At 40.7% G+C, this 15,768-nt stretch overlaps 2 protein-coding genes across 3 annotated transcripts in view; both read right to left on the reverse strand.

Moving 5' to 3' along the window:
• The window catches only part of LOC6628071 (neuroguidin), a 62,453-nt gene that overhangs the window by 21,097 nt on the left and 25,588 nt on the right, over positions 1–15,768 (reverse strand). The window contains exon 1 of one of the 2 annotated variants that reach the window (XM_032437712.2): positions 15,454–15,472. The exons of the other annotated variant lie outside the window; for it this stretch is intronic. Within the exon in view, the coding sequence (XP_032293603.2) occupies positions 15,454–15,456 (3 nt within the window). The 5' untranslated portion in view covers positions 15,457–15,472. Of the gene's footprint in view, positions 1–15,453; positions 15,473–15,768 lie in introns of those variants that run through there. 2 annotated transcript variants of the gene reach the window in all.
• On the reverse strand, positions 1,644–4,421 carry LOC6628070 (phospholipase B1, membrane-associated). Its single transcript, XM_002051399.4, has one exon. The coding sequence runs from the start codon at positions 3,226–3,228 to the stop codon at positions 1,870–1,872; it is 1,359 nt and encodes a 452-aa protein (XP_002051435.2). The 5' UTR covers positions 3,229–4,421; the 3' UTR covers positions 1,644–1,869.

Genomic DNA, 15,768 nt, shown 5'->3' on the forward strand with positions numbered 1-15,768 from the left:
TTTATCATTTGGGGTATATTTCCTTTCCTATTTCTATTTTATATTTTTTATTATTTTTTTTTATTTTCACATCTCGTTTGGCTGATGAGAATGCTTTTTGGCTGTTTGGTTAATTCCATTTCGTTTATTTGGTTTATTTATTTTGGTACCCGAAATTGCATATTTTGCAATGGGACACTTTGGCTGTTGTGTTCAAATATGTAATATGTATATATATATATATATGTATATGTGTGTGTGTGTGTGTATAGAGGTGTAAGAGAGTATATATCAACGACATGGTTCGCCCAGACCCTGGCCAAGCGATTCAACTTTATTATTACATTTTTTTTTTACATTTATTTCGGTTTAATTTTTTTATATATTTTTTTTTTTTGGAGGGCGAGGGTTTAAAAGCTTGTCAGCGAGTTTGCCTGTGTGTGTGTGTTGTGTGTGTGTAACGCCCTTTATTCGGACAGTGCATTTTTAATATAATTTTTCCAGCCCCTGTCCCCAGCCCCTTTCCCCTTCTGCTGCTGCTGCTGCTCTAGCTGCGGCCACAATTTTTTCAGATTTTTTATTTTGGTTGCTTTTTTATACTCACATACCGCCAGCCTCGCCCCCTTGTTTGCAGTGGGCGTGTATGTATTTTTTTCCCTCATATATGTGTAGTCCTGGGGGTTGGTCGCCGCCCATTGGCAACTGTCCGGTTTGCAGGTGGCTGCGTTGCATATGCAAAATGCTCGCTTTGTTTAAATATATATATATATTTTTTTGTTTCATGGAAGGCTGGGCGTTGGGGTTAAGCGGAGTTTGGCACAGGGTTTGGGGCAGGGGGCGGAGCTGGGGGGTCCAGGCGTAATAAGCAGGCGGCGCGTTGTCACGCGTACGGTCGGAAAACGGGTGGTTCGGGGTTTGTTCCGCAACAAACAGGGAAAAAATACTTTCTGCCATATAAGCATAAAGTATTTTTAATGAATTTTTATGCTGCGACGTTGAGTATTGTTTTTTAGTGTTTTTTAATTAATTAAAAATATATACAAGCACACGCACACACATATTAAATTGCATAATATTTTAATTGAAATGGAGTAGGCAAAAGAAGAAGAAGACAAGCCAAATGTGCGGATAAGCACAGCAACAATGGAATGTTGGCAGGACCAGGTTTAAGGTATACGCCCTGCCGATCCCAAAAAAAAACAAAAAAACCGCAGCCCTAGAATTTTGCTAGCTTCACTTAATTATTGCTGCTATAGATAACAAATTTATGATTGAATAGTGTGGCAATAAAATACTTTATAATAATATATCATTTTTATTGGACACATGACAAAGATAAGCCTCTATTAATCCATAAGATAAGTCGGGCACCTTTTGTACATCCTGAACTCATTTATTGATTTATTAAATAGTTCTTTGTGTTATGTTTTATTTAATAAATCAAAAAACAGTTCGCATAAATAAACCGTAAGTCAGAGCAACAATAAGAGCCAGACAACTGAATGTTGCCACTTTTGACACGCATGTTAAATTTGACAGTTGCTGTCGACAAACTAAGCTGCAAAAATATTAATGCGAAATATATTTTGTATATTTCCTTAACAGATATTTAAGCTCCGCAGCTTTGCAAGCAGAAAAAAAAACAAGAGCAATTTTTTAATGAATTCCATTTTTTTTATATTTTAGTCAACAATGTAGTGTAATTTAACAATCACCTATTTTAAGGCCTAAATGCCTAAAACTGGCTTTAGGAAAATAAATCAGGTTCTGTAGGAATTGCGTTTGCAATTTATTTTTAAAATTATTATTTAAATTTAAAAAAATCACAAGACAGCTGTACTCCCCCAGGGTCAAAGGTACTTAACTAGGTTTAGCTTGTGGCTAGTTCTTTCAGCTGGGCCGCACCACAAGGTAGGGCTGCTCTCTGCTGGGGCACAGGAAACGCTCAAAGAGCTCTGGCAGCTGATTGGGTCGCGGCTTGTGCTCATCTGGCAGAAGCATGCTGTTCCAGAGCATGTTGGAGGCAATCGCATGCATGCGCTGGCTAAAGTGGAAGCAATCGTGGGAAAAGACGCGCCAGTCTGTGTTGCCATTGGGCAGCCTGGGCGCGGTCATATTTGTGATCATGGGATGGCCAATAATGGCGAAATCCTTGCGCTGGAATTCGGGCAGACGTGCCACCTCCAAATCCAGCTGCTGCCAGCGCAAAATGGTGTCCTGGCGCTGCTGCAGCTGGGCATGTGTTAGCCGATCGCTCATCAGACAATGGCAGCCAATGCGATGCACCAGATAGCACTGCAGCGGCACGCCCTTCAGCTGGCTCATCGTGAGCAGGATGTTGGGCACTGCTATCAAATTGATGAGCAGCCTGGGCACATTGTCGCGGAGCAGTCGAAACGCCAGGCGCAGATCGCGCGCATGCCGCTCGAGCAGCGCCCGCTGATCCGTCCAGTGGCATATGTCGGAGCAGATGTCATTGCTGCCCACGAAAACGGTGAGCAGCTTCCAGTGTCGCAGCATGTCCACCTGGGGATCGCGTTGCAGCAGATCGATCAGCACGCGCGCCTGATAGAGTAGATCGTGCGACATGATCATCGGCTCGGCAATGCTCAGGCGCGAGGTGCGATGATTCACAACCAGGCCGTGGCCCGTCGCATAGCCATACAGCTGCGGATTGAACACCTTCAGTATGTTTGGCAGCGTCAGCGTGGTGCGCCAATTGCCCAGACCGCCGCCCGAGAAGCCCAGACCGCGAAACTCGTTGATCAGGTCGAGTGCCGTGTTGGACATAATGCCATTGCCAGCGGACAGGGAATCGCCCAGTGCAGCTACGATGTCTATATCGCCGGGTCGCAAACGCTCCACGGATGTGGGCGGCGTGCGGGAACGTGTATTATTCAGCGGACAGGGAAACGGCACATTGCTGGGTATCAGAGTTTGCCATTTGCCCTCGTGCTGACTGCGCCGGTAAAGCGCCTCGATATCCCGCAGCGCCCAGTTCAACGCTGTGCTGCGTGTGCTGAGCAGCAGCTGGCGATAATTCCGATCTATGTCCGTATACTCCGGCAGAGCATTGCTGACCGGACGCAACGGATTGAAGTGCTTGGCCTGAATTCCAATGCTGTCCAACAGCTGATGGGAGCGATTCTGGCGGCGTGTGCGCGGAACGTGAGAAACGGTAAAATCGATGAAAACTAGCACAAAAATCACAATTAAGCTGGAGCACATGTTTGGCAAAGTGGAACGCATGTGGATGCTGTTTTCTGGCCTGTTTCTGTCCAGTAATATATCTGTTATTCTTGTGGCAAGTGTGTTTTTTGGTTCAGCAGTTCGTTTTTCTCCAAGTTTTGCATGTGGATGCTATGTGGAACGTAAGTATTTGTATGTTGTATTCTATTTGCCACTAGCATACATTTAAGCGCGCGTGAAATCTAGTTTTTGTCAATTTTTTGAATGGGTATTCTATGTGGAACGTATCTTGTTTAAATATAACACTTGTGGATTGTATGGGAAACGTTATAATTTGTGTGTTTGCTTTCAACTTTCGAATGTTATAGATTCGAGCCTATGGATTGTATGTGGAGCGTGAGTGTGCTTTATTGGATTTTGTTTTGTTTCAGCAACTATATTTTGATCACTTTTCCCAATTGTACTTTAAATGGTTTAAAAATTGTGATTTAGCGTGTTTGGAATGCTTGTGGAACGTAAATTGTTTTGTTTTATTCTTATCACTTTTCACTACTGAGCAATATATTGAGAGTCCTTTCTAGTCCTGTGATTAGCAGCCGCGCACAACGACTTCTTGACGCGTTCTCACTTGAATTGCAAATGTGGCGGCCGCTTAAATGTTGCTATGAATGGAAACTCAAACAATATAAATTCGCATTGTTTGAGCTCGTAACGAGTACTCAAGCACTCGTTCCTTCCATTAAAAGCAACAGCCAACAGACAACAACAACAACAACAACAACGAGAGCCGGCAGTAGGCTACAGAACTTGACTTGAATGCGTTGACCGAGACATTAGCTACCATAAAAGTGACAACAACAACAACAAACGAGCAAATGGAACAGACGCAACTGTGCCCCAAAGCTGGGGCTCAGCACACAAGTGCGTTGGGTTCAAAGATATTGTCGAAAAAAAAAAAAAAAACAAAAATATGTATCTTAACAGCAAACCCGAAAACAAAATAAATTACCTTGAGGCGACCGCTAACAACATAGATGCTACCACACAACATGACAGACAACAATTATATGATTTTCATATATAATTTAAAACCAAAATAAATGCGTGTTTATAAATAAATTGGAGCGACAGAGCGGCGGCCTAGACAAGGGCGTAGGCCTCCAGCCCAGAGCCGGACAATAGAAGGGGTCTCAGCTATATTCTTGCATAAAGTTTATTAACTTCAACTGTCTGCAAATACTAAGAAACTGTTTAGCTGCAAGCCGGGTTGAGTTCGGAATTTAAACTTATATCATGAACCGAATGATTATTTTAATATTAAAGCCTTGCATATTTATAAGAATAATAACATTAAATAATTCTCTTTAAAAAATTGACAAACTTCTAGAAATCAAGGTTTGAACTTCAAATTGACCGAATCATATGGCGAGTCTTTGCTTCGAACATTAAGTTGAGCATTTTTGTTGGGTTTCAAGCTGAATACTTTGTTTTGAGTAAACGTTTTGCGGCAATTTGAACGCATCATTTCATATGTAAGTATGTTTGTATCTCTTCAAATCTGTGACTCAATTTATTTGCGTTGCCTTTGTTCTTGGCAAAGTGCACATTTGAATGCGCCAGGACTAATTGGCAATTTGTAGCTAAATGGACAAGCGTTCAAAAAGCAAAGTAATAATTAAATATTACTAAGTAAGGCAATTTTCAGCTTTTTATTGCTGTCGCCGGGGAGTCATAAGTCAAACAAATATTACAAAGTATTCAGGCGCGAAAAATATCTATACATATGTGAATACAAATATTTATATCTAGCAGGTATTGCCCGGCTTTGCTCGCGACATGATTTGTGTTTAGAATTTTACATAATTGAAGTGTGGGGCAACTTGTGAAAGCTGCCCCTCGTCTCCACGCCTCTGTGTCGGCTTTTTTCTTAGCTTAGATCCCAATTGTTATGCACGATTTGAAGTCAAAGCTCAGCTACAAAAAGATCTACAACAAATATTTGCACATTAAGCTCAACTAACATTTTTCAGTTGTTTTTGCTATACCCTGCACACAAGGCGAATGTGTTTAAAGGGTATATTGGTTTTGAGATAATTTAAAGATTTAGTTTCTTTCTTTTAATAGAGCCGGAAGACTACAGAAGCTAGATGCATCACAATTTGTATGTGTTGGGAGATTGGAAAAATATAATATAATAAATATAAAAATATATCTCTATATTAAAATATTTAAAGGTAGAGCAATTTTCTTTGTTATATAAGCACATTTGTGTGATTTTTTTAAGCACTTAAATCTAAAATCTGAGTCTCCCGAGTTATTTAAGAAGACATTTTTTATAAAGAGGCGCAGCTGTGCGCTAAGCTTAGGGTATCTACAAGTCGGGCACTGCCAACTTGTTGCTGTTTGTAGTTTCAGTTGTTTTCGGCCACTTGAAATGTTAATAGCTAATTGTTTGTTTAGATATATTTGTCAAAGGAACTGAAATCTTGCGGCCTAAGTGGTGCAAAAAGTCTAGCCTCAGCTGTATTTAAATCGTACTTGATATCGGTTAATGCCCACAGCAAGATACATATTATAGAAATAAAAAAAATTGATTGCAATAAAACACAAGCGAACCGAGCTCTAAAGATACAGATTCATGAGGGAGTGTCATGGATAAAGCTGACGCCGCCAAGGTTGCCCGGAGAGGCTGGAATGGGGCGTGCTGCCTATTTTATTTATTTACTTTGCTTGATTTTAAGGCCTACTCTCTAGACTTCCGCCTAGCTGATGCGCAGAAACGGTCGCTCGGCGCTGGGGCACACCATGTTTTGCAGGGGACGTCGCCAAGCCCTTGCCGCCGTGGCATTCAGCGGCTGCAACATGCTGTTCCACAGGGCGCCGGCCATAATCGCATGCATGCGCTGGCTAAAGTGCATGCAATCGTGTGTAAAGTAACGTGTGCTCAGCCCGCCCTGCGTATACACAATGCCGCTGAGATTGGCCAACAGCTGGTGCGGCACAATCACAAAGTCTTTGCGCCGGAATTCGGGCAGCGCCGCCAGCTCACATTGCATGCGCTGCAAACGACGCACTGCGTCCGGATAGTGGGCACGATAATTGACCGTCAGGCAGGAACAGATCACATGCAAATTACATTGCCCGGGAAAGCCACGCAGTGTACGCAGCAAATCGTACAGGTTCGGCAACAGAATCCAGTTGATCATCAAACGGGGCACATGATCCCGCAGCATGCTGAAGGCGCGATACGCCTGCTCTCGCTGCAGGCGCAGATACTGCTCGGTGTCGTTCCAGGAGCACAGCTCGAAGCACATGTCATTCATGCCCACCTGGATGTTGAGCAGCTTCCAGTGCTGCTGCATATTGACGCGCGGATCGCTCTGCAGCCGCTCGATGAGCACATGCGCCTGGTACGGCAAGTCGCGCAGGGTCAGCATGGGTTCGGCTATGTTGAACACGGACTTCTGCCTGTCCGCCACCAGGCCGTGTGTGCGTGCATAGCCGTACAGCTGCGGATTGTACAGCTTCAGCAGATTGGGCAGGGTGAGTGCTGTGCGCCAGTTGCCCAGGCCGCCGCCCAAAAAGCTATAGCCCCGAAACTCGGACACAATGTCCAGATAGTTCTGCGAGAGCAGCCCATTGCCCGCGATTACCGAATCCCCAAAGGCGGCCATTATGTCTATGTCGCCCGGTCGCAGCTCCCAGATGTGGTCGGGCGGCTGCGCGGATCGTGCTTGGCTCAGGTTGCACGGAAATGGCTGCTCCGCGGGCACCGCCTGCTGCAGCTTGCCCTCCGCCCTGTTGCTGGCCAGCAGCTGGTCCATGCGCTGCAGCGCCGCGTTCAGGGATGCGTTGCGCACCGCCAACATCACGTTTCGCATTCTGTCCAGATTTGTATAGTACATGCGGCCATTGCCAATGGAATTGGCATCGAATGCCACACGCTTGATGCCCACGCGCGATATCTCTTGAGCGGAACGATTCAGGATGTGCTCCTCTGGCTTTATAGTGCGCAAGGATAAGAGCTGCAGCGTGAGAAGCAGCCAAATTTTACGCATGATTAGCTAATCTGCCTTAGGTGCTGAACGAATTTGAGCACTGCCCGTAATTGAGCCAGGTTTTTATAGTACAATTAGGTTTGACCTCTTAGAAAGTCAATTAGCAAGTGCAAGCGATAGGGCTGCATCACCAACAAACAAAAAGTCGCTGGTTCAATTCACATTTTCAATCAACGCTTCGCGTGAAGCTTGGATTCGTATGCTGGTTCGAATTCTTCTGCTTTATATAATATATAATATATAATATATATATAATTATATCTTTATATATATATTTATATCTTGAATCATTCAAACAAGATATATTTTTTTGAATTATTTATATGGAAAATTAAGTCTCAAAGAGTTTCGCACAAAAGCCCGACTTGCCTTATTAAGTATTGGTATTTCATAAAGAATATATATATAAAAAAAGTCTTAAATGTTTACTATTCATATTTTTGGATATAGTTTTTAAATTTTTGAAAATATACTTTTTAATAAAAACATTAAAAAACAAGAGTTATTAATATAATTTCTAGAATTCTCCCTACCCCCATTTTCTGTATATTTCAATTTAATTTCTTTTCACTCTTTTAGTATATTATTTATTATTACATTTTTGATTTATTTGTTTATTATATTTTATGCTTTTTCCATTGTTTTTAAGTGCATTTGCAAGTCGTTTGAGTTTTTCTGCTTGCTAAAATAATATCAATTAAAAATTATTGCCCAAAACTTGAGTCATTTGCTGAACTTTTGTTCTGTGACCTTTTGGCCCTTGAGACACAGGGCTTAGAGACGATTTTATTTAACTAAGTAATAATATACTGCTTACAACAGAATATAATGTCTTCTAGACAGATTTGAAAATAAGAACTGCAAAGACGGAACTGCACAGCAAATTTTAGGTCTAGCTTATAATTGTGTCAGACTTTGTAAGACTTTCATAACAAATAATAAAATTTATTTTTAATAAAATAAAGCTAGTTCGAAGCGTAGCAAGGTTTCGGCTTAAACTTTAAGCCTTGAACCAAGCTGTATTTTATTGGGAGCTTCATTTACTAGAACTAGAACTTGTCGCCCAAAGTTCTCAAAAAGGGTCTCTTTGCATTGGGACACAGAAAATGCTTGAACGGCTGTCGCCAGGTCTCTTCCAGATAATGCTCAGTTGGCTCCAGCATATTGTTCCACAGAACTTTCGCCAGCACCGCATGACCCAGCTGGCTATAGTGAACGCAATCTTTGGCAAAGAAACGCACGTCCATGCCGCCGTTCTGTGACCAGAAGCTGCTCATATTTCGGAGTATGCCGTGCGAGACAATGGCAAAGTCGTCGCTGCGGAACTCGGGCAGCGCGGCAATGGACAGCTGCAGGTCGAGCAAACGCTTGGCTGCTCTGTAGAAGACCTGCTGCTCGTATTTGTTGTGGCAGCTACAGAAATAGGGCACACGCTCGGCACACTTGGCTGGCACCTTGGACAGAAGGCTGAGCAGCTCATCGATGTCCGGCAGGACAATAAAATTGATCAGCAAACGCGGCACGTGCCGCTTGAGTATGCGAAAGGTGTCGCGCAGCTGGTGTGCGAGCATGCGCAGAAAGACCTCCGGATCGGGCCAGCTGCAGAGCTCGGAGCACAGATCGTTGGCGCCCACCTGAATGCTGAGCAGCTTCCAGTGCTCGCGCAGATTCACCAGCGGATCCCTGCGCATACGCTCGATCAGCACATGCGCCTGAAACGGCAGGTCCTGTATGCTAAGCATGGGCTCGGCCAGATTGAAGCGCGACACATTCACATCGGCGCCCAGACTGTGGCCCACCGCAAAGCCGTGCAGTTGCGGATTGTACAGCTTGAGAATGTTCGGCAGCGTCAGAGCTGTGCGCCAGGTCTCAAAGCCACCGCCAGTATAGGCGAAACCTCGATACTCCACGTAGGCGTCCAGTTCGCCCAGGCCCAGAATGCCGGTGCCCGAGTTGGCGGAGTCGCCGCACGTGGCCACAATGTCTATGTCGCCGGGGCGCAGCCTGGCAATGTGCGTGGGCGGCACGGCGGAACGGGCGCCGATTTGCAAATCACACGGAAATTTTGCACTTGCCAACACTGGCTGCTGCATGCGACCCGCCTCCAAATTGCGCGCCCGTATCCAATCGAGCTGGCTGAGCACCGTTTGTTGCGTAAAGTTGCGTATCTGCAGCAGCAGATCGCGCAAGCTGCTGTCCAGCTCGGTGTAGTACAAGCCTTCTATGCGATTCTCAAAACTAAAATTCACCCGCTTGGCGCCATGTCGCTGCAGCAGCTGCGTTGACAGGTTCACCGGATCGCGTCTAGATCGAGCATTCGCCAGGGCCAACAGCAACTGAAGCAGCAGCAGCAGCAAATCAAACATTATGATGCGACACAACCGCTGCCGGGCAGACTCTAGACAACTTTGTGACAGCTTTATATTCTTTTTGTTGGAAAAATACTTCCAAAAACAACAGGTCGTAGTTTATATATCTTGGGGTCTTTCGAATGAATGTGCGTGGATTTTATAGACATGCCAAAGCTTTTATACAGGGTGCCACTTTTGCTTCTCTAATATATTACAAAAGATGAAATTATCAAAATTGAATAATATCAAACTGAGAAACGAGAAAGAATGTTGCAGTACAGTAAATTTGTAGAACTTAAACCGATCGTGCTAGTATATCACATATCTGTCATAGAAACTTTAAAGAACTTTTGTGAAGGTTCCAGATATTTGCAATAATTACGCTCCCTTTTTAGAAGCTAAGTCCTATCAATATCGGACTACTATATCAATTAGCTGGGATAGGACAGATAGAAAACATCTATCTGAGATTTTTTCATATATAGGAAGAAGTGCCATACTCGGTATTTATTGGTTTATTATATGCCCTTATATTGGAAATATCGATCAAAAATTATGTTCCTTGAATAACGCTTATGTTCTTCCAGATATCCTAGACTAACTTGGTAGTTTAGGCGCTTAAAGTTGCTTGTCATCGCCCTAAAATAACAAATATTTCTGTGGCAAAAATCTGTTGCAAAATTTTGTTTCTGAATGGAAGAATTTCTGTTTTTTTAAAGCAGGAATCAATTTAGAGATTTACAATTTTGCTCACATAACAGCAAAGCTGTCAGCCATAGGGTATTTAAATTACGACGTTATATTTTAATATATTGGAAGAAAAACATTGTGCTTTCTATAAACTTGACATGTTGTTCAGAAATCGTGATGTCCATCTCAAATGGGATTATGTAAGGTTTTATTTATTTCACATTTTGTTTATATATTTCTAAAAACGGCTACAGGGCATCTTCTGGCCGTGAACATTGCTCTAGAGCGCTCAGAACTTGTTTCCAACAGTATTTTATTTAATTGCCATTCAATTATGGCTAAATGCTCTTTAAACATATTCTTCATTTATGGCAATTAATGTAGATATCGTTAAATATTGTTCATTAATAATTCATTTGGTTTATAAAACGATTGTTAGGTGTGTTATTAGGTTCCAGGTTTATACTCGATGGAAAATTGATGAATGTAATTACATTTCTATTAAGCCATAAGAATCGTAACGTGATCTGTTTAGCTTATTGACATTTTGTTGAGCTAGGTAGGGTATGTTGAAGTCGAGCAGGCAGAGTTCTAAAGCAGCTCATGTAAAATGTGGCATTAAGTTAAAACTTCAAACAGATCTTTCAACATTCCTTCCTACTTGCCATTAAATGGGACTCAATTAAATAAACGCTTCGCTTCGCTGGAGTTTATATTGTTTTTGTTATTGTTGTTGTTGTCTATCAAAATGCCGCAGCTTCATTTCATTTAAACTAATTGAGGCTCATTAAACTGTTTGCACTTTGTTGCTGTTGCTGCTGCTGTTGTTGTTGTTGTTCACAGCGCTGGCAGCATTGTTGCCAAGCAGCTTCTGAGACATGTTGCTGCAGCGCTTCACTCAACATTTGTATTTACAGTTGCATGCTAATTGGGGTCTTTTATTGGCAGCTGCTTGTTGCTAGAGTTGAAGACATTTAAGAGTTATTTAAGCTGAGCTTTAAAGAGAGTCTGACTCATGAACTTGCTGTTGCTGTTGCCCGCGCTCTCAGCATTGTTGCTAAGCGCGCGTCGTTCGGGCTGCAGGTGGAAAATGTTGCTGCAGCTTTGTAAGCAACATTTGGTATTTAATTGAATTTCTGTGATCAGCTGCCTGTTGCTAGGCCAGCTTAAGAGTAATTCAAACTGAGCTTTACAGAGAATGAGTATTGAAAGCTTTGAAAGCGGGTTGCCAGGTTGTTGTGTAAAATACAATAAATATGCATGTTTACATACATTTATATATATGTGTGTATATGCAGCGTTAACTAATGGCAGGTGCGACTTTTTTTTCGTTATTGCAAATTAGCAGCTTAATAAAAAAAAAATGAAATATAATTTGCAAAAATTTTAATTGATTTGAAGGGTGAAGCTATCCTATTAATGGCTTTATTTTTAAGCTGGTTATTGGTACTTGCCCCATTTAGTCGTTAATCAATTGTGCTCATGTCTTCAGATAATTGCTTTAAATATAAAAATTATATTTTACAATAATATTGTTGTCGGCTTACTCATTTACATCATTTATTTACTAACTATCGCACATGTGTCTTCCAGGCGATAACTTAACTTTGATCAATAGCTTGATGAGCTAGAAAAGTTACCCATTGATAATGTTACGTCTTGCTTTGCCCACATAACATCTAATATACCCTATTAGACAAACTCTCAATTTATCGTAATGGAAAACTTTGAATTTACAATAGCTCAAATAATTGGTAACTTTGTAAAACTCAACCTTGAAACGCAGCAGCAGCGGCGGAAAAACATAAAAAGTTTAGTTAACAAATGTTTGTGGCATTAAAAAAAAAAAAACAAAACATCCAAAAATAATGTTAGACGTTAAAGATAAGAGCTAAAGCTATTAAAAATTAATTTAGCAACAATATTTAATTACGCTTTAATAATTACAGCGATATCAATTGCAAAATAAGCCGCAGACACGAAAAGAACGGGCAAAGAAAATGCGATGAATACGAAAAAGATAACAAAAAAAAAAATAATTTCCCTTTAAACATGAACACAATAAATGTGTAATTCATTTAACATGATTAATGAAATATATAATTTAATTCAATATTAAATTGAGTATATTGCCAAGTGTATTAAATGACGGCGACAATAGCACAATAAACTCATAAAATATTACAAAACTTTATAACCTCGTTGCCTATTGGCAAGCGAAGAGTCCATTAAAGAGCGAGCAGCGGAGGGCGGAAGAGAGCGAGAGAGGGAGAGTCTCTCTCTCTCTCTCTCAATTTAAAGAGCACAGTTGCATTTTACATTCGTTCATATTTTGTTTATGTTTGAATTTCAGCAATGAAGCATAAATGCATAAATGAAGCCATGAGTCGACTTGTGAATACTCTATAATGTATATGATAAATTAAGTTATTAATTTCGAGTCTAAGTTAATGATATAAATTATAATTAGGTTCGAGAAATTAAGTTCACAAAAGTTAATACGCCTCATGTTGAATAAATATTGTTTATAAAGTAATTTAATTATTTTGGGAATTTCAACAATAATATGTAACTGACAATTTTCATTGTATTTCCCATTCTGTACTACGAACAATTAATTTAATATATTTAATTTATATTTTTATATTTTAAAATTTATGTATAAATATTTTATTTAAATTGTATAAGTATTATTACTATTATTAAAACAATTTATAATTTTTAATTGCAGCTTTAACCAACTGCTTGTCAAACTGGCAACAGCCACTGTAAGGGCATACGCTGACCCTAAAGAGTGCGTCAGTTGTGCAGAGGCGGGCTAGTTAACCAATTGCACAACCAACAACAACGAAAAAATACTTTGCGACATTTCTGTATTCGGTGCTTTAACCAAAAAATGACGCGTCCGTCTGCCTAAACGCAGCTATTTGTTGGGCTCCGCTGATCAATAAGACAGCCGACGGACAGCCGGACGAACGGATCGACAGAGGGAACGAACAGGTGAGCAGAGCTGAGCCGCGTTCAACACACCCAAAGTGGGTTAATTTGTTGCTGCTATTGTTGTTGTTGTTGTTGCTGTTGTTGCTGTTGTTATTGGCTCTCTGATAACAGCCGTGCAAACTTGAGCGGCGGCGCGGGGGGCAGGGCAATGGGAGCGCGCACCGAAACGTGGTCGCTTGCGCAGTCGCAGCCGCAGCCGCAGCCGCGTCAAGGTCGGCTATTGTAAAAGAAAGCGCCAGCGCTGGCCTTGAACACGAAAACAAATGTTAAAGCGTTGCCGATGAAGTAGATGAAGATGAATCTGAAGTTGAAGCAGCAGCAGGCGCCACTCGAAAGGTAAAGTAAAGCAAAGCTAAAGACGATGCTGTGAATGCAGAAAACTAAGTTCGCCTCACGACTCTCGAGTTCGAGTGTAGCTGCTCTCACTGCATTCCCATTGAAATTGATTAAAGGTAGGGTATATTAGTTTTGTGCTAATGTATGTGACAGACAGAAGAAGAAGTTGGGCTGAGTGCAGACAACTATGTTCGAATATTTTAGTGTAGATCTGTATTCAGCTGAAATTGACTGAAAGAAAGAGTATCTAAAGCACGAGCTTATCATTTATACACACAAATGTTAATAAAGTTTGTATAAAATGCATTGAAACAAGCTCTTTTAAGCATAGCTCAAAAGTTATAAGAGCTAGATACACCAAATATGGTAGTTTTTTTGTAAAGCTTTCCATGCTTCCCCATTCCCTTTGAAAATTACCACCTTGTGCTTTGGTAACTGCACACATTAAGCTGTCAAATTAAAGATCTTCAAGTTTCATGCAGTTGGCAATATAAATACTCGAGTTATTAAAGACTGCATTTCACAAAGTGCGGGATAAGGGCAGGGTATAACCAGGTCGAGCTGCAGCTTTCGGAGCACTTTTGCTGGTGCTGATGTGTGTTGCGGCTTGTTTTGCATAGAAACCAATTTTTTGATCGCTCGTATCGCAAGATTCAAGTGTCGTCGTCTCATAAACGTTATGCTTGGGTAAGATAATGGGCCAGCGAAATATTTTTTCGAACCAATTCATTTGGCAAACTTGTGCAAGAGCCAAATGCAAAAACCATAACAAGACGGACACAATACAGCCGCAAGCATCTCACAATATTTTGCAAAACAAGAGAAAAACCAAAGAAATAAAACCCGAATCTCAGACGCGCAGCGTTGTAAAAACAAAATATAAAATAAATGGGGTTAAATGGGAAACAAATGGGTTAATTTGCATGCCCAAACCCAAAAGCAAATTGGGGCAAAGTGCAACCAGTAACTGGAAATAATGTTACAAGACACGTGGATTAAATCAAAAGGCAATTGGAAGCGCATTCCGTACAGCTGTTTGACTGCACGTAAACCAGTTGAGAATTATTAGCACAGTTGTCGTCATTGCAAATCGCTGCTCATTTGCAATTTATGGCAAAGATTTCTATCGTCAATTGTTACAACTGTTATTAAATGCAACGGAAAGGATTATTAACAAGTATAATTACAAGATTTTGCGGCATTTAAAAGCGAATGGAATTGGAATCTGTTTAAATGTTATTTATTGGACTGCAAGAAGCGCAGTTACTCTCTCTTAACTTATCTAATTAACTTATTAAAGCAAACAGACTTTGGAGCCAACTTGGCTGGGCTTAAGGTGATAAATAAAATGTTGATGTAATAGTTGTATAGGCCGAAACGACAAAGCAAAGTACGCCTATTATTTGTTAGCCAAAAACTTCCTTATATGTGTCTGACATTTGCTCTACGACTTTTTTGGGCCAGCCGCACGCTACAATAACTTTAAAGCCCACGAGTCTGGGAAAAGTCCAGTAAAAGGTCGGCAATTTAGTTGATGCCTTAAAATAGCTTTAATTAGGCTCATTTTAAATTAAGCAAATGTCTTTGCATGCCAATAATAATGCGAGTTGAAAGAAATCACGTGAAAAACGGTACGGGAATATGAGCGGAAATAAACTGAGTGTATGCGTTGCGACAATTGTTCTAATGCCATGTTGATATTGTGAAGCATACAATTCAATTGACATGATCCAAAACCAGACTACCAAAGCAATTGACAGACCGTTCAGTTAGGGAATGTTAGGCTAGCAATGAGGCCTTATATAACAAATTAAATGCGCACTTAAGCCGCCAATCAAAGAGACACTCACCATAGAATAATAATTGCTATCAAATATTTGCATACCTGTAAAGAAGTAGATTGAAAATTGAAAATTATTAAGCGAGTTGAAAATATATGTACATTAACTTAAGGGCATATCTGAGAATTGCTCAGAGTGCTTTTTATTCTCTGAGTTATTTATTAAAACTTGCCAGAGTCAAGAAAAAAAACTTGACTTGGAATATTAAATAAAACAAAAAAAAAAGAAAAAATAAATAAATTAATAAAAATATATGTATGACAAGTGCACAAAATATTTTTGCTAAGGCGTATTTATGAATTTTATTTTACGTTTAATTTATAT

The sequence above is a fragment of the Drosophila virilis genome, chromosome 4 (assembly GCF_030788295.1).
Source record: "Drosophila virilis strain 15010-1051.87 chromosome 4, Dvir_AGI_RSII-ME, whole genome shotgun sequence".
Taxonomy (NCBI): Eukaryota; Metazoa; Arthropoda; class Insecta; order Diptera; family Drosophilidae; genus Drosophila; species Drosophila virilis.

What these genes read in the sequence shown, in the direction of transcription:
- LOC6628070 (XM_002051399.4), bottom strand. Translation starts at nt 3,228, where the DNA reads ATGCGTTCCACTTTGCCAAACATGTGCTCCAGCTTAATTGTGATTTTT.